The sequence below is a fragment of the Emys orbicularis genome, chromosome 4 (genome assembly GCF_028017835.1).
Source record: "Emys orbicularis isolate rEmyOrb1 chromosome 4, rEmyOrb1.hap1, whole genome shotgun sequence".
NCBI classification, from domain to species: domain Eukaryota; kingdom Metazoa; phylum Chordata; order Testudines; family Emydidae; genus Emys; species Emys orbicularis.
In genome coordinates, this window is record NC_088686.1 from 23,494,705 (window position 1) to 23,515,487 (window position 20,783).

At 43.5% G+C, this 20,783-nt stretch overlaps 1 protein-coding gene across 1 annotated transcript in view; it reads right to left on the reverse strand.

The window, feature by feature from the left end:
- LOC135877485 (cytoplasmic dynein 1 heavy chain 1-like) overlaps window positions 1-20,783 on the reverse strand; it is an 88,784-nt gene that overhangs the window by 39,448 nt on the left and 28,553 nt on the right. Inside the window, exons 15-34 of the mRNA XM_065402926.1 lie at window positions 20,600-20,719; window positions 20,028-20,267; window positions 18,816-18,971; window positions 16,962-17,075; window positions 13,265-13,375; window positions 12,974-13,183; window positions 12,251-12,397; window positions 11,741-11,907; window positions 10,724-10,897; window positions 9,712-9,877; window positions 9,436-9,624; window positions 9,142-9,336; window positions 6,328-6,610; window positions 5,619-5,719; window positions 4,622-4,781; window positions 2,667-2,910; window positions 2,273-2,456; window positions 1,361-1,573; window positions 911-1,149; window positions 612-768 (exon numbers count right to left, since the gene is read on the reverse strand). Coding sequence (XP_065258998.1) covers window positions 612-768; window positions 911-1,149; window positions 1,361-1,573; window positions 2,273-2,456; window positions 2,667-2,910; window positions 4,622-4,781; window positions 5,619-5,719; window positions 6,328-6,610; window positions 9,142-9,336; window positions 9,436-9,624; window positions 9,712-9,877; window positions 10,724-10,897; window positions 11,741-11,907; window positions 12,251-12,397; window positions 12,974-13,183; window positions 13,265-13,375; window positions 16,962-17,075; window positions 18,816-18,971; window positions 20,028-20,267; window positions 20,600-20,719 — 3,570 coding nt within the window. The remainder of the gene's footprint in view (window positions 1-611; window positions 769-910; window positions 1,150-1,360; window positions 1,574-2,272; window positions 2,457-2,666; window positions 2,911-4,621; window positions 4,782-5,618; window positions 5,720-6,327; window positions 6,611-9,141; window positions 9,337-9,435; window positions 9,625-9,711; window positions 9,878-10,723; window positions 10,898-11,740; window positions 11,908-12,250; window positions 12,398-12,973; window positions 13,184-13,264; window positions 13,376-16,961; window positions 17,076-18,815; window positions 18,972-20,027; window positions 20,268-20,599; window positions 20,720-20,783) is intronic.

Below are 20,783 nucleotides of genomic sequence, written 5' to 3' on the forward strand. Positions count from 1 at the left end.
ATGTGTGTGTGTGTGTGTGTGTGTGTACGTACACACACACACACACACACACACACACACACACACACACACGACTGACTTGTCTAGTGAAAAACATTTCCCTGGGACCTAGCCCCCTCCGACCATTTACATTAATTCTTATGGGGAAATTGGACTCACTTAACATTTTGCTTAAAGCAGCATTTTTCAGGAACATAATTACAATGTTAAATGAGGAGTTACTGTAAAAGCTGTTAACATGCTTCTCTAAACTCCCCAAAAGCCAATATGTGGTATAAAAATTAGTTTTGTCTTAACTTCATAAAGTATTTTATGTATTCAACACCTAATTAGACATTCATGCATGATCTAGTATTTCCTAGTCTGGAAGGGTCAAGGTAAACCTGACAGGACAAACTCCATAACCACAGAAGGGTTTTTAAGCAATTCAACCAGACCATTGCACAAGATTACTTTTGCTCTGATGCAATATTAACTTTACTCTGTGCTCACAGGTAGTGTGATGAGAGCCTGTTCATGTCAGCTACCAAAAGCAGCAGAGAGATCAAATTTTTAGTAGATTAAACTATTTAGAAATGCTAAAATGTTTGTAAAAACAAGAAGAACTTTACATTTGGTGGAAGGCTGAGACGTTCTCCATTGGGCAGAGTCAGCAGTTTGTTGTCATCCAACACGGAGTTTAAGTTCTCCACCCATTCAGGATCTACATCCCCATCAAAGATGATCCACTGTCGTTTTTGCAATTCACCTCTCACATTGTCTATGATCCTAGGTTCAGGAAAGCATTTAGTGTAGGTTTAAAAAACAGAGTAATTTTCCCTTCCCTCAATCCTCCATGGCAATGACAACATGCAAGAATATCTCTAATAGCCACTTCTTAACTTATACGCTATTCATATTTAAGACTCACTTTCTCAGGACATGTGTAAACAATCCATCTGTCCATTCTCTGGTATTTGGATCCAAAGTACCATAGAGGTGATCTTTGCTGATTGCTTTTGGATCAATGATGTGAGCAACACTTTCTACACCCTCTAGCCGCTCCAGGGCTTTTAGCAGCACTCTCCAAGCCATGCTCTTTCCACTTCCAGAAGGACCCACCATCATCAACCCATGATTGATCTGGGTAATTTGATAGAGCTGAAGAACCTGTGACAAAAGAGAAGGATCTGTCATTTAAGACTTGCATTTATTAAAATTCAAACCTATTAATCTGGAATCACTTAAAGTTGAAACTTATTTTAGGTATTCTGTCTATTTGGGGAGCAGTTGTATTTGATTTCTGTATCACGGAATATGGAAAGTGTTACACGTACTTTGTCAATTCTACATTGTAAGATTTACAACTATCACAACGTACCTTTTCGACCCACATGCCACCAACTTCTTCTCCATCACCATATGTAAGGTACATTTCCTGACACACTTTCTTAAGCTCCTCTCGCAGGGCTGTCATTTCACCACGGTGATACTGTACTCCAGGGAATACATCAGACAAGAGACTGAACAGCAATGGGATGTCTTCTGCAATAAGTTTGGGGACCATTGTTTCACACACACTCTGGATCAAAATCTACATGGAAAATTTCATGTTTTGATTAGACAATACACCGTAAGCAATGAATATCTGCATTAGTCACATTGGTAGAAATATTTCAGACAGGTCATGCTGAATACTCAGACTGCAGAGTATATTGACATTTGCTAGGTTTGCATTTGGCATTCTTATTCCCTGCAAAACTTATTTGATATTGAGTTTTATATTTGTGCAAGATCATTTATGACAGTGCATTATGAACTTAAAGTGATGCTATACAGGGAATACTTAAGCTATCGCCTAATACAATTGCTTTAGTTGAGAAATGACAACTGTACTTGCCTACATAACATTTACCGGAAAGTGATGTGAACTGCAGGAGTTCATTCAGAATGTCTACTCCACTTGGAATAGAGTCAGGACATCACTCGTTTTATAGGAGTGGTGAAAGTTTGTAATGACCACAAATCATCAGATGCCTCTGTTTTATTGTAAGAAAGACACTTCCAACAACTCAAGCACTGATTAAAACTCAGTTCCATCTACTGAAACTGCCACTCCTGTAGCCTAAAGTACCATGACTTCAAGTAAATACAACATTTGTGAACTTAAATAGATTACATTTATGCTAGATACAGCAGGTGCTTTACTGTAAATGCTCATATACATGAATATGTACTGTAATCACCCCTTTGCTGTGAATGAATATAAAAAAAAAATCTGTATATGTTTTACCTCTTGTTCAGGTAGATTCTCAGCAATTTCCCCTTCATCAACAACTTCACCACGCTCTCTCTTCTCCCGCTTTATCTTCTGAATCCTCTCCCTCTTCACATTTCCTGCACTAATCAGTACACTCTTCAAAGCTCTTAAGCCAAAGTCATAATGACTTTGAGAGGAGAGCTGCTCATCACAGAGGCTAAAGATAAAAGATACCAGAGTCAGTTTTAGACATAGTAAGATCACAAAACTAATGTTCAATAGTAAAATGTCAAGCATGCTTACCGTTCGATGTTCTTGCTATGGTAGTTTCAAAACTAGCTACAGAGCCATTTTAAGTTCCAGATTTAAGTACACAAGTGATCTTTTAATGGTTTGGGCCACACTTATTTAAGTGACTATTACTTACTTGAAGAATGGGACAATCTTACTGGCGAGCACTTCAGCAGTACGGAAACCCTGGGAGTACAACATGACCTGGGCAATCAGTTGGCGGTCTGGCTTTGTCATCGCCAAGCTACGGAACAGCTTCTTCAAGTTATCTGGAAGATTTGATCTACCCACATAACCAGGATTCATGGTGACGAAGATAGCCATGTCTGGGCTGACTTTAACTTGTTTATTCAGCAGCTCACAAGTTATAGGTGTGGAAGCTAAAAGTAGTTCACACAAAGTATTTTTAGTTACAATTGATTTTGTCTCAGTCAAATCAGCTATCAACTACAGTAGCTGAAACTTCACTTTTAGTATCCTGTATAGTTTTGTTTGTGGTACAGTAACTCCTCACTTAAAGTCGTCCCGGTTAACGTTGTTTCATTGCTGATCAGTTAGGCCTGGTCTACACTAACCCCCAAATTCGAACTAAGGTATGCAACTTCAGCTACGTGAATAACGTAGCTGAAGTCGACATACCTTAGTTCGAACTTACCGCGGTTCAGACGCGGTCCACACGCGGCAGACAGGCTCCCCGTCGACTCCGCGGTACTCCTCTCGCCGAGCTGGAGTACCGCAGTCGACGGCGAGCGCTTCCGGGATCGATTTATCGCGTCCAGACCAGACGCGATAAATCGAACCCGGAAGTTCGATTGCCAGCTGTCGAACTACCGCGGTAGTGTAGACCTGGCCTTAGAGAACATGCTCGTTTAAAGTGGCGCAATGCTCCCTTATAACATTGTTTGGCAGCTGCCTGCTTTGTCCACTGCTTGCAGAAAGAGCAGCCCGTTGGAGCTAGCTGGTGGGCGCTTGGAACCAGGGTGGACTGGCAGCACCCCCCCCACACACACAATCAGCTCCCCGCTCCCCTAAGTTCCCTGTGCAGCAGCCGCCCACCAGGCTATCAATTGCCAGCAATTCAGCTGTCCCTCTCCCCATAGCCATGTGCTGCTCCTGCCCTCTGCCTTGGAGCTGCTCCCGGGAGCCTCCTGCTTGCTGTGCGGGGGGGCGGGGGAGGAGAAGAGAAGAGGGGGCTGTCAGGGTGTCCCCCTCCCTCCTGCTCCCCGCTTACCCCATCTCCATAGAGCAGGGGGACACGACAGAGCTCAAGACAGAGGGAGCGTGGTGGCAGCAGCTGCTGTCTCAACTTCCTGGTCTACTTAAAAAGGCAATCTACTTAGACTGGTTCAGCGTACTTAAAGGGGCAATGCACATCTCTCTCTCTCTCCCCCACACACACCCAGGGTGTGTGTCTCTGTCTCTATCTGCCATGCTGTCTCCCCTCCCCCCATTTGTGTTGCCTTATAGAGTATGAGGCTACATTAACAACAATGTGTTAACCCTTGAGGGCTCAGCCAAGTTCTAGTTCATCATTTAGCAGTAAGGCATTCCCTGGGAAATATCCCACCCTCTGACTTCACCACCTCAACCAAGTTTCACAATCATCATTGCTGTGTACAGTATTAAATTGTTTGTTTAAAAATTATACGGTGTGTGTGTCTTTTGTGTGCTGAAAAAAATGTCCCTAACCTAACCCCCCCCCCCCCCATTTACATTAATTCTTATGGGGAAATTGGATTTGCTTAACATTGTTTCACTTAAAGTCGCATTTTTCAGGAACACAACTACAACGTTAAGTGAGGAGTTACTGTACAACTAGTCAAACATTTTTTCTACCACTACACTAAAGTTACACAATGTTGAAAGTGACTGCATATCAGTTGAAAGCTACTTCCTTTAATTGTTTAATATTTAAGTTACATTTTCAAATTTAACAACCCCCCCTCCCCCCGGAAAAAAAAAAGCCTGGCCAACGTGGGAGTAACTGATCAAGTAGATTTCTCAAAAGGACCTATTTCAGACATGCAAGTGAGGGCATTCTTTTGACAGCACAGCTATACAAAACCATTAGCAATGAAAAAAATTGCATACTCTTGTCATAGTTTGGATTGCAATGTTCTCGCAAGGCTTCCTGGATGCACTGAACCTGCTGAGAAACAGCCGAAAGCATACGCTCCTCAAGTCTGTTGAACTCATCAAAGCAGCCCCATGCGCCCACTTGACAGAGCCCCACAAAGATGCGTCCCATTGCCTGTAGACAGAGAAAAAGAGAAGATAAGCTTTAAATATACACACACTGGGAAAAAAAAAAGTTACGTTGGTTATTCTTCCCTGTACATAGTGGAACTGGTGTAGACTGGATAGGATTGTGGTTACATATATTAACCCCCTATTTAATGTGTGTGTATTGCTGAGAATCTTTATGCTTTCAACAGAAACAACTACTTCTCTACCCACCACTCCACTCTTCTCTTCCCACTCACACCACTCTTGCTTCTCAGATGTTTCAGTTTTTGAATGCCAACTTCCATGTTCTAGAATGTATAAGGCACTACTAAGCAACTTCCACTCCTCTTTAGGGAAGTCTGTTACTTAATAATTCTAAAATCTCTGCAAGCACATTCCTAAACCTGCAGCAGAATTTAAAAGTAGTTCTGATGCTGCAATATATCAGGAAGTCCATTGAGATAAGGAGTATGTGCAGCAACATATCCATTAGGCGTCAGCCAGTCACACCTACTTGATTTCCACTAAAGTAGGTCTACTTCAGTTGGTCACACAATATGACTGGGGGATGGTAATGGAAGACTGTGGTTTGAAAATATTTTAAGTTACTTTCCTAAAGCTTGCAGTTCAAATTTTCCCTTGCTAAATTATTGTCTAAAAACAGAGCAGGCAGCTTCTAACCCAATTCTGCTTTAGGTGGTAGTGAGGTCCAATGAAGCACAGTAAAGTAACCATAATCTATTTTACCAGATACAGGAACAAGCTTTCAAACGTTTTGAAATCTACAAGCTTTAAAGGGCATATTAATGAGATCTTAACTTAAAACGAACAATGTTCTCATGTTAAATGAAAGATACTATACCTGGAAGTCAAACATTTCACCGCAGTTGAAAACCAGAACAAAGCGGCCAAGCTGGTGTCCAAGGGCCTTTACAGATTCTGTTTTACCAGTACCAGCAGGACCTATTTTTAGAATAGGATAAAAACATTAGTCTCTTCCTAGGCACTAAACTGACAATATTAACATCTAGAGTCTACGGGCTGGGCTATGGTACTGCAGTAAGGCAGCCCAAATTACACTACTTCAGTTACATGAATAACTTCAGTTACATGAATAGCTGCTCCCGGGAGCCTCCTGCTTGCTGTGCGGGGGGGCGGGGGAGGAGAAGAGAAGAGGGGGCTAATGTCAGGGTGTCCCCTGTTACATGAATAACGTAACTGAAGTCGACGTAGCTTAGGTCGACTCAATGCAGTGTCTACACCGTGCTGTGTCAACGGGAGATGCTCTCCCGCCGACTTCCCTTACTTTTCTCAGGGAGTTGGAGTACACAAATAAGTGGGAGAGCACTCTCCCATCGATTTAGCGGGTCTTCAACAGACCCGCTAAATCAACACCTGCTGCACTGATTACAGCAGTGCAAATCTACCAGTAAGTATAGACGTGGCCTAAGTGTTGCTCATTTTTCAAAATTGGAGTCTCAACTATGGAAGTTACTTTATTAATTTTATAGCTGATGAACATCAGTCTTTACCTTTAACAGAAGACACATATGGAATAAGTACAAACTTACCAAAAGGTGAGCCTCCAAGTCTTGCCTCCAAGGCTTGCGTCATTGTCAGGTAACAGCGGTCAGTAAGAGGAGTCTGAACTAGTTTATCCTGAACACCAAGATACTCAAAGCCATAGTTGAATTTGGCATTTGCCATCTGAATGGACAGCTGTTGCAACACATCTGTCTGTTTTGGGTCAAAGTAGAATCGCATCTGGCTGAGCCACTCAAAGGATTTGGAGTTGTCAATCTTACTTTTGATCAGTGATCTTGTAACATCTCTTTGGTGCACTAACTCTGTAATCTGGAGAAGCAGCATCTCATTAGCAACCACCACGAAAAAAGACCAAGTACTCCAATGAAACTAACAGTTTTACTGCATCTCACTGCACCTCAGTTTATGAAAAGTCATTGCTCAGTGCTAGAAGGCCTCATCTAATATCCATCCTCTACCTTGCAGACGGGAGGAGCTAGTAAAAAAAGTCTGTTGCTACAGGATCCCTCTCAGTCAAGCTTCAAGCCAAGGCATGGTTCTGAAACCACAAGAGCTGTCCTTATGGACAACCTTTTTCTGTCCACAAGCAGAGAAAGGAAGCAAATCCATACTCATCCTGCTACACCTCTCTAGCACCAGATACTGTTAGTCACCAGATATTCTTGTCTGCCTCCAAGAAGCTGTAATGATGAATGAGAGTGCCCTTAAACCAGCTCACATTTTCCTCTAAGAAACCCCAAGTGCTGTAGAGGGAAAGTGTTTCTACATCCCTCCCCACCAAAAGCCCTCACCTCTGAGGTCCCACAAATTTTAATCCTCTGCAAAACGTATTCAAAGTCTATATAAAGCCACCAAGAGAATTGGTGAGACACTATGGGCTGAAATCTCAGCAGGTACAGACCAAAACTGAGCTCTACATCTCCATTCCCATCTTTCAGTAGCTGGAATCAGCAGCTGAAGAAAGCGCATCTGACTAGAGTTAAACCCAGCCAAGACTGAGATGCCGGTAGATAAAGAGAAATGTTTCTAAGAACTTGCTTCCTCCAAGACTCCACTATGGAGGGCACCTTCCCCTCAGACTAGTTTATCACTAGACTTCAATCCTTTTGGATGCTAAAGGCATAAAAAATGTCAACTTTCATCTGCAATAGGCTAGAAATTGACACCTCATTGTATCAGCAGACTTGGACATGGTAAGGCTGAAGGTCCACAGATTTGATTATTGCAAGTCATGTCTAGCAGTGAAACCACACCCCATGTGAAAGCTCCAACTTGTACAAAACACAGCACTCTAGTTTCTTGGCAGCACAGACTGCCACAAAACACCATTCTGTGGCTTTGCACTCTACACTTGTTCCCCAATTAGAAGTTTAGTTCAAGGTTTATTTTATAGGAGCCTTTGAATAACAGGACAGATTCTCAGGTGCACTCGTCTGGTGGAAAGTAGAGCTTCTTAGGAGGAGCTGGAGTTAAGCTATGAATTCAGTGGGCAAGAAGTGATGGATTTTCATAGCTAAATGCAAAAAGCCTTCAGTTTAGCTTTTCTTTTTTCAGAAAGTTCTTCACATGCCTATGACAGCCCCTCACGCAAATACAGAAGTTTTAAATTAAGCTATTTCTCCTATAAGGAGTTTCTATTTTTAAACAGCTGAAGGAGCTCAGACACTATGGTTATGGGAGCCATGTACATACGGTGACAAAGTTCCTCCTCTGCCTTGGTGGGTTCTGCGCTTTCTGGCGGATTTGCTCGCCTCAGAGGTTCACGGCAGTCCTCAGTTTGGCTCCTTTTGTAGTGGCACAAACCTGCCGTTCACTCAGCTAACCTCATCACTGGCCAGCATGGGGAAAGAGAGGAGAACAATCCCCGCAGTCTCTGCTGACCCACCTAATGGGTCAGGGGATAGGCCAGGGACCTTCCCCTCTGGTGGGACCCACAGTCCAGGTCACCTCCTCTCATCTTAAATAGGGTGTTGAGATGGATGGGGGAACCCAGGCCCGCCCTCTACTCTGGGTTCCAGCCCAGGGTCCTGTGGATTGCAACCGTCTACAGTGTCTCTTGTAACAGCTGCGTGACAGCTACAACTCCCTGGGCTACTTCCCCATGGCCTCCTCCCAACACCTTCTTTATCCTCACCACAGGACCTTCCTCCTGATGTCTGGTAACGCTTGTACTTCGCAGTCCTTCAGAAGTATGCCTACTCACTCTCAACTTCTTGTGCCTCTTGCTCCCAGCTCCTCACACGCTCCTCACACGCACCTCACTAACGGAAGTGAGATCCTTTTTAAAACCAGGTGCCCTGATTAGCCTGCCTGTCCTAACTGATTCTGGTAGATTCTTAATTGGCTCCAGGTGTCCTAATTAGCCTGCCTTAATTGGTTCCAGCAACTTCCTGATTGTTCTGGAACAGCCCATTATCTTACTCAGGGAAAAGGGACCTGCTTAATCTGGGACTAATATATCTACCTTCTATCACTCTCTTGTAGCCATCTGGCCTGACCCTCTCACAATACATAGATGATAAAAGTTAATATAAACTGTAGATTTATAAATCTTATCTACTCTCAGAATAGGAGATTGAGTGGTATATTCTAAGAGTTGTTTCTATTCACTAAATAATTCTTCAGAATCTTATGCTATACTGACATTTAAGTTTATAGACATTATTTCAAGTCAGGCATATGTAACCTCTACAGAAACAGCTGTTCCTCAAGAAAGCTTGATGGGAATATTTTAGTTTTCCCTAGGTGTCAGTTTCATGATTTGAAGATGGACAGATTGTGTTTAAATTTTGTAAGAGACCGAATGACTACTTGAGGATGGGGAGGAGAGTATTACTTACCAAGTATTCCAATTTCCTTCTGCGGAGAGGTGGCTGTTCTATCAACACAGAGTCTGCTAACATGTTCAGTGTGACCTCAACATTAGCCAGCACAGAGTGCAGAGAACTGCTGTCTCCATCACCACCCATGCCATTCAGAGCAGATTCCACATTCTCTGACCATGCAATTTGGGCTGACAGGACAACAAGCTGGGCCTGAACATTTAAAATACAGTTAGATTTTTGCTAAAAGTTGTTCCTCCCACAAAAGCGTATTATATAGTTTGCTTAGACAAACGTGAATAAGATGGATACCTGATATTTGTCAATCCAAGAAATATAGAGAACTGGATCAATTGAAGTTGCTTTACCAATGATTTCTACTTCAGTAACAGACTCAGCCAGCAGCTTTGCCAGTGTGACCCTCATTTCTTTTTCAACAAGTGTGAGCCACTCATTTATCTTAGGATGTTCTGTGATAGACACAGGTGTTTTGAACAGCACCTGAAACAATTAAATGTAAGTGTAATTTTAGTTTTCATTTAGACCAGGTTTGTAAGTTTGCAAAACCCCCCGAAGACGCAGCTCTACCTCCTCTCCTTCACGTGATGAGATCCCCAGAATAACAGTGTTAGCTTCATTCAGGATGATGCTAGAAACTCCAGCAAACATTTTCTTGAAATGTTTCTGCAGCTTAGCTACATTCTTGCTGTTTCCTATGATTTCGAGCAAGTCCTCATCACCAACGAAGTAGAACCTAGTATTAGAGATAAGGTTAAAGCTTTTTAAAACAACTGACCACTGAGGTGAAAGAATTTTTTTTAAATTAATTTAAGGCCCAGAATTAAATATATTTACTTGAACCCACTATAACCCTTATAAAACTGGGGAAATGTCTGCTAGTTTGTGCAATGCTGTGTAATTCCTTTCCTCCACACTTCTGTTAGCTCACAGTAAAAATACCTCAGGGCTTATTCTCTGCACCATTTTTAGTCTAACTAGAGTTTTCTTCCCACTTTAACACCTCATTAGCAGATAAATGCCAAGTATTGAAAGATTATGAGACAGCAAAGCTCCCACTCTGAACACATGCTTGACGTGGAGGTTATGTTTAGATCTACAATCCAAGGACTTCACATACTACTGAGAATTGAAGGTGAAACAGAATGCAACATGATTCAAATATAGAATGACAAGTTCTTAAGCTTTGGTATTTGATGAGCGATTCCTAAGGGTTTATTTAGTTTAATGAAACAAAACTAATTTGAGAATTTCATTATTCAGTACCAGGTGAAACAGCCTATTAAGCAATATTTATATTCAAATTATGCCATTTAAGTTACTAATCACAAGTGACCCACACAAAGAAATTGAAGTTTGTCACTTCCCAGGAAATGGGGCCATAAAATGTCTAAATTGTTCAACCTTTATTTTTATTTTTTTTATGATTCCAAAGCATTCATGTTTTCATATCTGTGTATGCACTAAAAGGTTGCTAGCAGAACACAATAAAAGGATGTACTTAGGCACTACTGTGCAAACGAACACAATTCATATTAGAGTTTATTCCAGCACAATTGGTTGAGGAGATGAAATTCCTTACCGAGGAAAGGAGGATCTCTCCCTCTCCAGATATTCTCCCAATGTTTTCTGGATCTTTCCAAGCAAGTCTGCTAATCTCTCCAGTGACCTTTGTACACCTTGGATGTTAAGAACATCCATCACAAGGGGAGATTTGGATACTTTTTTCATAAGTGCCAGAAACTCAGTACTGATGCTGTAGTGAGAGTGAGAAAAATATTAAGCACACTTTAAATGAGGGATACAATAGTACAAGTTCAGTTACTGAGCGTGAAAAAGGGTGATATCTATTAATATTGTGTCTGAGTATTCTGGTGTGGCTGGCTTTATGCTACACTAAAGATGAATTCTAGTTGGAGCACTCCACATGGTACCCAAGAACCAGACAATGACTAACTCAATTGCCGGTGCTCAAATGGACCATACAGTAAATCCACTGCTAATGTCCACCTCTGACTCTCTGGAGAGGTGCATATATCTGTCCTGGGACACCTGAACCTGGTCAAAGGCTTTGAAATGGATAAGAGACTGTTTGTTAGCTCAGGGTGGAGACATCAAATGAAGACTGGACACAGGCAGAGACTGCAAGGGTGCAATCTACCTGCCTAGCCCAATGCTAGATGATAGGTGGGGACAAGAGGGGCTACCTCAACTTGCAAGGAAAGGCCAAGGTCTAGGAACTTCTAGGTCTACGGGTCTTTTATTGTTTTAACCCTTTTATGATGTGCAAAACAAAAACTATCTAAATGAACAAGCTGTTCTGGCACTGCACTCTCATACTGTCATAGGCTTCCAAAGACTGCAGCAGGGGCCAAAACCCGGATGGACCCGCTAAGAACACTGTTGGTGAACAGGGGTATTTCACTCTGGGTCACTAAAACAAAAAAGTGGGGGCGAATCACAGGATTTACTGAGAGAATTACAGACCTATCACTTGGAAGGGGTGCTCATGCAACAGGCAGGCAGAGGAACAAAGTCAATAGTGCAGCTTGCCCTGAACTGTAACTGAGAATTTCACAAAAATCCAAAGTAAATATACCTTTGGAACCTCAGTGTTTCAACAGGCAGTAAGTGCTTAATATCAGCACTACCAGTGAAGATACCCTCCAGGTAGACCCATCGCCTTTGGACATCTATCCAGACATCAAAGAGTGCAAAGATACGATTTAATTTGTCCTCCCAGCTAAGGGCATCTTCTTCAAACACCTAAATGTTACAAAAACCATTAACATTCAGTTTACCTTTAAAAACAAAAAACAAAAAAAAACAAAAAACAAAAAACAAAACTAAATTTCAGCTACAAGTCAGCATGATTTTAAGAAGTTGGACAAGTAACACTAATCAAGCTAGTTTAAGAACTGAATTGGAAATAATATTGCAAGTTTGGTTAAAGCTATAAAAAGCTATAATCACACTTATACACCTAGTTATTTGCCAAACTTGGCACACAAGGTGCCAGCTGAACAAATGTACAGTAGGAAAAGAATACTAAAACAAGGAGGGAGCCAAAGCTAATTGAAAAGAAAAATAAAGCAATTTTACATTATACCTTGAAGTATGGTGATAACTTCATGGCAGACACACTGTTAATGTGCTCCTTGACCTTGTTGAAGAGATCATCCCAACCACGAATCAAACGACATTTGTTCTGATAGTTAACCAAATCCAGTTCGTAAGTGTTCCACACTTCTCTTATCTTTAAGAAAAAAAGAAGTCAGATTATGAACTCCTGATAGTAATTTTAATTCGATTACATTTACTTCATTCTATAGTATAGAAATGTAGTTACATGAGCTGGATTCTTATCTTTTTACAGAGCACATGAATCTGCAGGTCATGGATTGCTGTGAATCATATGGTGGAAAATTTCATAATTATGTCTTCTGGGTCAGAGTTAAAATTATTGCAACTCATAAAATGAAATTAGAGAAGGCAGTTTCCAGTCTTCTACTTAGAAGTTTTATAATAGTAACATACTAGCTATGTATTTTACTTGACTTATCTTTAAGTTTAAGTTACAGTACCTTCACTAAACTTGCAAAGCTTTTAATAAAACCCCTAAACCTATAGGGTTTCATGTTGTGTCAGTTTTTGTGTTTAATTTACTCAGTTATTTAGAACTAAAAGTGTATGGTGAAGATCTAAAGCATTTCACTTTCACCATCCTGGGTATCCAAAATCCAACTTGTTACATAGCTGTCAGCAAATTAATTTACACCTCTAAAACCTCTCCTGCACAACAGGTCTAGTGTATGTAATGATAGATACTAGCCTGTTTCAAGAACTCCTCCAAAGCCATCTCTCCCTGAGCCACAAGAAGTACATCTTTGACAATTGCTTCATTCTTCTGCAAGTCAACATCCCAGATCTGTCCCAGGGTTAGTTCAGAGACAGCCCAGTTCACATGAAGTTTCTTCATCAGCTGCTTCCAGTGACGATCTTTAAGAGCCTCAGATTTCAGTTCAATCACCAACATGTTTATCTAGAATGCGAGACAGCACATATTAAGTTAATGGATGCACTTAATTTTTTTAATTAAGCATCAAGGGTAAGTACAGCTTACCTTCATGTAACCCTTCAGAAGCCACAGAACGTATTCATAGGAGGCATACTGCCGCAAACGAGCAGGGAAGTTTTTCAACTGGTTCAGTAAGCCATCCAAATTTTGTCGAAGCTGTCAATAAAATACAGAAGCCAAGAAAGAATTCATCTTCCAACGACATTATCATAAACACAATCACTCTAGTAAACTGGATATTACAACAGTTGTCAGTTTTACTTACAGTTTGTCATCTTAACAATTTTATTCAACTGTTCTTTAAGAATGGGAGAATCACCCTTAGGCTACGTCCTCACTACGGGGGGGGGGGGGGGGTGTCGATTTAAGATACGCAAATTCAGCTACGCAAATAGCGTAGCTGAATTCGACGTATTGGAGCCGACTTACCCCGCTGTGAGGACAGCAGCAAATCAACCTCCGCGGCTCCCCCGTCGACAGCGCTTACTCCTACCTCCGCTGGTGGAGTACAAGCGTCGATTCGGGGATCGATTGTCGCGTCCCGACGAGACCCGATAATTCGATCCCCGAATCCCTGAGAGATCTATTTCTACCCACCGATTCAGGCAGGTAGCCTAGATGTAGCCTTAGATAATATTGATCATGCTTTCCTATGCTGCATATATTTAATTTTGCCAACAATAAATATATCTGTATACAAGGCAGGCAAACCAAATACTAGAAGTATGGAAACATTCAATTGCCCCTCAAAACCTCATCATTCCAACAGATTCTCCAGGCTTTTGTTGATATATTCCACCTCAGCACATTATATAGAGTCAACAATATTGCTTTAAGCTTAATTCGTGACTGTTGGTACAATACTAGTTTTCTCTATCCCTTGATCATTGGAGTAGCACAGCATGAAGTAATTTTACACTAGATCACAGTGGTCACGAAATTGTGACATTCTTCCTTACAGATAAGAGGTAGAAGCCTTTGTGACGGGTTGGATCACAGAAACCCCCTTGGGGCGGCCAACTGATGTGCCACGACTACTTCTGCCCCTGCTTTCCCTGCCAGCTTGGGACTCCAGCACCCTATCTTGTTGAGCCAGACACGCCAGTCTGCTCCAACACAGACAGGGTGCTGGAGTCCCAAGCTGGCAGGGAAAGCAGGCGCAGAAGTAGTCTTGGCACATCAGTTGGCCACCCCAAGGGGGTTTCTGTGATCCAACCCGTCACAGGGGCGTAGTCGGCAGGATCTGTGCACAGCTGATTGCTTTGAGATACTGGTAGTGATTTTAAATGAGTTTTAAGTGTGGTGGCTGGAGAACAGACAAAGTAGTTACTGGTTTGTTATTTTCTGTTTGCTTATTTCGGGTAAGGGAAATAGGGACAGAAAAGGAAGCAAAATAAGTAAGAGTGAAGATCAGAAGAAGCTAGAACTACACAAGTTGCAAATTGCCCAGAAAGGCTAAACACTGGGCGCTGGGAAAGTCTCTGTTAACGAAGAAGCCCTTGAGCTGAGTGCATCTCAGTTTCAGTGAACTGCAGATGGGTGTGGCCCAACCTCGGTGTCTGTGCTGAAGCTGACTAGAGTGCCTAACTTAGCAAGACAGGAGTGGAGGGGTGCCTGTTCTGGCAGGAGGGGGTTCTCTGTGGTATCCCAGCTCATCGAGTGACGGTCTCAAGGGAAGACATATGGAAATTGATGTGCAATTTGCCCAGTTAAAGGCTGCCCTGGAAAAAGAAAAGGCTGCCCACCAGCAAACCCTGGACTTAAAAGACAAAGCATATTGAGACCCAGAAGCACGAACTGGGTGTAATGGAGTGGAAGAGGTGCACAGAGACATGTATCCTGGAGCTGGAAGTTGGGGTCCTGGTGACTGCTGCAGTGGGAACAGACCCCAAAGGACTCTCTAGCTGGAAGCAAGCGCAACCTGAGTGAAAGGGGGGGGAGGATTTTTCTGGCCAGTGAAAGGTCTGTCATAGCTGACAGCTGTGAGCCCACAGCTGGATCAGGGTCTCTTTCCCTTTTGGGGGACACAGGAATGTCTGCCCCAGAGGGGAGCCCAAAAACAAATTTTAGGTATACTGCCTCCGTCATGGTCAGTGTCCAAGTCTCTGGCAGTAAGTTCAGGAGGAGGGTGTGACGTTGCACTCTAAGATTTTATGAAAGTATGCTGATGAGTGTGAATATAATGTAAGTAAAATATGCTTCATGCAAAAGGTCTCTTGTAAATTGTCATTACAAAACTTGTAATCTACTGAGTGTGGTCATCCTATTTGTATAAATGTATCACTTGTATCTGAAACTAGAAATATGAAATATAACTCTGAGGTCCTATTGTAGTTATGCAAAGTGTGGGCCATTAATGGTGGTTTGGAATCTTAATGCTCCCATTAACCAGGACAATTGACTGTAGATGGCTCTGTTTTACTTGTAAGTCTTCATTAGCCACTTGCCAGCACACATGTATACAGGAAGTCTTACAGTGACATGTGATCATGTCACCTGAACTGGAATCCATCTTTAACCTGGTGCATTTCCATTGAAAAGGAGGGGTGGGAACCCAGAGGGACAAAGGATTCCCGCCTTATGCAAAAGATATACAAGTGGATGGAACAGAACAAATTAGACGGCCATCATGAGAAATCCCCTAACTACCACCTGAGCTGGAACAAGGGCTGTACCAGGGGAAAGGATTGTGCCCAGACTAGGAAGGCATCCAGTCTGTGAAAGAAACTTATTGAAACGTCTCTGAGGGTGAGATTTTATCTGTATTCAGTTTTATTACTTAGACTTGTATGTTTTGTTTTATTTTGCTTGGTAATTCACTTTGTTCTGTCTGTTACTACTTGGAACCACTTAAATCCTACTTTCTGTATTTAATAAAATCACTTTTTACTTATTAATTAACCCAGAGTATGCATTAATACCTGGGGGGAGGGGGCAAACAGCTGTGCATACCTCTCTATCAGTGTTATAGAGGGCAAAAAATTTATGAGTTTATTAAACGGATTTATTTGGGGTTTGGACCCCATTGGGAGTTGGGCATCTGAGTGTTAAAGACAGGAACACTTCTTAAGTTGCTTTCAATTAAGTCTGCAGCTTTGGGGTACGTGGTTCAGACCCTGGGTCTGTGTTGGAGCAGACGGGCGTGTCTGGCTCAACAAGACAGGGTGCTGGGGTCCCGAGCTGGCAGGGAAAGCATGGACAGTAGTAGTCTTGGCACATCAGATGGCAGCCCCCAGGGGATTTCTGTGAACCAACCCATCACAGCCTCGTTTCAGGTTTATGTATCCAAGAAGCATCAGCTTGGACAATAGTTTTTCATCAGTGAAGTTGGACAAGTGTTTGAGAAAAGTGCTAATTTAGATCAACTTAATTTCAAGAAACAGATATAGCATCAGTTCTTGTCCTCTGCAGATGTAGCCTATAATTAAATATATTTAAGGTTGTGCAGTTTCTGCAATCCTGATAATTTTTCAGGTTTTGTTTTGTAAGCCTTACCCTGTTGAAGCTTCAGTTAAGAGGAAAAGTTATTAGTGCTGCAAGTTAGATTAAGATAGAGGCTGCATTCTCAGTTATGAATTCTATTTTTCATATGCCAAAAAGACCCAGATACATAAGCACCATGCCATATATTCTGGCTCATTTTCAAGTTGTTAGAACATTTAAATGTATTTTTACCAAGAAGGCCAAGAGTCGAATAATATAGCTGTAGTTATGATTTCTATATACGGAATAAAAAAGGTACCTTGCGAGGTTGTACTGAAACCCATGGCTGCTCCTTCATCTGATCAATCTGGTCCCAGACCTTGGAAAGCTCAGACCAAACTCCTTGGAGGTCTTGTAACTCTTCTAAAGCTACCTACAGTACAAAGGGATACATCAAACTTTGGTCAGTTATACAGAAAGGACAGATCTTTATCATTGAGTTAGACAGAACTTGTTAAACAAATCATTGGGATAGGAACTTGGTCAGGGTACTGGTAATTGGACAGAGACTTGACCCTAGCTTGCCTAGCGCATCTCTGGTGGCCCAAAAGGAGTTATCATATGTTGACAGCTCAGTAGCTTAAATTAAGGCTTGTCTAAATGGAAAGTTACTGCCCAGCATGCAAGAGTGAACGCCTACAGTATATCAAACTTGCCTTGCAGTAACGTCTCATGTGGATGCTGCTACAGTGCAGTTGAAGTCCTGGACTGTGGCTTAGAACAGCATTTCTCAAACTGGGGCCCGTGGACCTTGGGGGACCCTGAGGGTACTCCAGAAGGTCCACGGGCCCCGCTGATCAACTTAACTTCTCCCCATCCCTCCCAGCACCTGCACACTGGGGAACAGCGCTATCTCCTGGGGGCTACTGAAGCCAAATTGGGGAGATTTTAGGCACTAAAAGTCCGGCGGCACAGCGGGGCTAAGGCAGACTCCCTGACTCCCCTGGCTCCACTCCGCTCCCTGTGGCCCCGGGGGGAGTAGAAGAGAAGCAAGGGGTCTCCACGTGTTGCCCCGGCCCTGAGCGCCGAGTCTGCAGCTCCCATTGGCCGGGAACTCCAGCCAATAGGAGCTGCAGGCAGGGGCAGCGCAGAGAGACCCCCTGACCCTTCCGCCTAGGAACCACTGCCAGAGAGATATACTGGTCGCTTTCGGGAGCTGCCTGAGGTACGCACCACCCAGCCGGAACCCGCACCCCAACCTCCTGCCCCAGCTACAGAACCTGCACTCCCTCCCAGAGCCCGCATCCCGTACCCCCTCCTGCACCCAAACTCCCTCCCAGAGCCCGCACCCCTCCTGCCCCCCAACCCTCTGCCCCAGCCTGGTGAAAGTGAGTGAGGGTGGGGGAGAGTGAGTGACAGAGGGTGGGGGAATGGAGGGGGCAGGGGTGGAGTGGGGGCAGGGCCTGGGGCTGAGCGGTGGGGTCCCTGAATTCCCCCCCCCCATCAAAATGGGGTCCTCGCATCGCTGAAGTTTGAGAACCGCTGACTTAGAAGCTACTTGTCATGCAGACAAGCCCTTAGGCCTGGTCTACACTAACCCCCCAATTCGAACTAAGGTACGCAACTTCAGCTACGTGAATAACGTAGCTGAAGTCGACGTACCTTAGTTCGAACTTACCGCGGTCCAGACGCGGCAGGCAGGCTCCCCCGTCGACTCCGCGTACTGCTCTCGCCGAGCAGGATTACCGGAGTCGACGGCGAGCACTTCTGGGTTCGATTTATCGCGTCCAGACAAGACGCGATAAATCGAACCCGGAAGTTCGATTGCCAGCCGCCGAACTACCGCGTAAGTGTAGCCAAGCCCTTAGTCTCATCTCTAGTTAGTTTAATAGCCAGATTTCTACATCTTATAAAGCTGCCCTCAAGTGTCTGTGGTTGCTGTCTCAGTGGAAAACCCAACGGCTGAATGGGTATTGAGACTGAGTAACTCACCCCTAGGGCTGGACCATCCCAGTTAAGGATAGGGCACAGTGATAGGGCAGCATGAACGGAGAACCATTGACTGCTATGCCTTCTCTATGAATGAATTGAAGGACTTCTGCCTACAAGAAGTCATCTGTCCAGAACCATTTACAAGCACCAAATTCATGGATTTTTTAAAAACAGTTTGTACCTGCACACGTTCTTCACTGCCACTGAGTAGTCCTGTATCTGTTAGCTCAAGAGCTTCTTTGGCCTTTGCACATTTCTCACGATCATCTTTCAACCTACCAAATTTCCCTTCGAAAATGGTAAGTGCTTGAAGAGCCTCCTCTGGACGCAAGTTTCCCTAGAAAGAACCATATGAAGGACAACATGGCACAGATGTTAAGAGTAAGGGTTTAGCACAGGGGTCTCAAACTCACTTTTCTCACTTTGGGAAAGGGGTACAAGCTCTGGGAGGGAGTTTGGGGGCAGGAGGGGGTATATGGGAAGGGGGCCAGGGGGTGCGGCGCTTACCTGGGGGCCTCCGCGCGCTGCTTCCCCCAGACACCACCTCCGTAGCTTCCCATTGGCCACAGGGGCGCTCAGGGTGGGGGCAGCGTGCAGAGGCAAAGCCCCACCCCGCCCTGGGGTCGCAAAGGGGGCCTGGCAGACACGTGGAGCAAGCAAGCAGATGCCGCTCAACTCTACTGCACTGCCAGGGCCCCGGGCCATTGTAAATCGCCTGCGGGTGGCAGGTGGGGCCAAAGGAGAGACCCAGCCCCAAAACTGCTGGAGCCCTGCGGGCCACACTGGGGAGGATCGCGGGCCGCAGATGGCCCGCGAGTTTGAGACCCCTGGTTTAGCACTTAAAATCTGTACAGAAACTACTTCTGATTAGCATCAGACACCATGCCATCTCTTCTGCTTTAAGGAATTTTCAGTTTCCCCGGCAGACCTTTAACTCTGGGTATATGAGTTACTGATCCCTTGCCTGGGTACGTGTCTAAAGAATCATCTTGGCAGAAGAGATTTTTTAGCAGACGCTAGCTAGTAATATTTACTTTAAGACACAGGCTCAGCAAGATTCTTCCTCTCACCAACTGCTCTATAGAGTGCACACTCCTTATTGCTAGTTAAATTTGTAAAAATCAAGTTACAATAGAGGTGTTTCTGTTTTAAAATGCAAGTTATGTCAGGGAAAGTGTTGGAGTTTTAAACCAAGAGCAAAAGACAAGGTACACTTTCTGCCAAGTCACTAGGAAACCCCCTAGAGAGGATTCACATTTCTGCATAAAAATCTGTAAAGGTAACAACTATGCCCCCCCACCCCAGTCTATTTCAGGGTTTACTGAACAACCTCTTTGTTACAGAATGCTAACTTTCAATAGTGAGTTCAGCAAAGAGACACGAAAAAACTCACTGTCACAGGCTTAGTTTTCTCCCAGTCAATCAGCAGGTCAGTTGTACGGCTCTCCACTGCTCGATCCTCTTGAACAATCTTCATTTGCAAGTTTGCTACTTGTTGCTGAATGGCAGAATCCTTGCGACGCATTATGTCATTGAAAGCACCCCACTCTCCTTCAATGTTGTCAACGTATAACCAGGAGGAAGGGAACTGGAACCTCTGTTTCTCTAGCAAGCGCTGACCATTGCGGTAAAGCTACAGTCCACACAAACATTGTTAGAAGGTAACCTACTTTAATTTCTCTGTTAGCTAGAAGTTCAATTAGAAATTCAGATAGCCAGAAGTTTCAAAGAGAAATCAGCAATAGATCAGCCTAAAGAACCCTCAGAAGTATGAAGTAACTCAATAAGGCTCACTATAGAATCTTGGTTTGAAAGTGTTTATCTAGAAGAGTTACTAGGACAGGAAATTAGAGGCAGGGTTTCTCTTAGCAGGCTTAGACTGGTCATGATCAATTGTCCCCTCGCTGTAAAACAGCTTTTACGGATTTCCAGAAACAAGATGTTAGTAAGAAAGTGACAACTTACCTCAACTTGTTTCCCAAACTGCTTGATTTTACGTTTCAGGGATTGTACATGTGTGATAAATGTCACTGCATCTGATGTGCTAGCAGTGTCCACTAAATGCTGCTCCAACTCTTGACGGGACTGTTAGGGGGAGGGGGGGAAACAAAAAAAACAACAACAGTATTTTAAAGGTGGATGTGGCAAG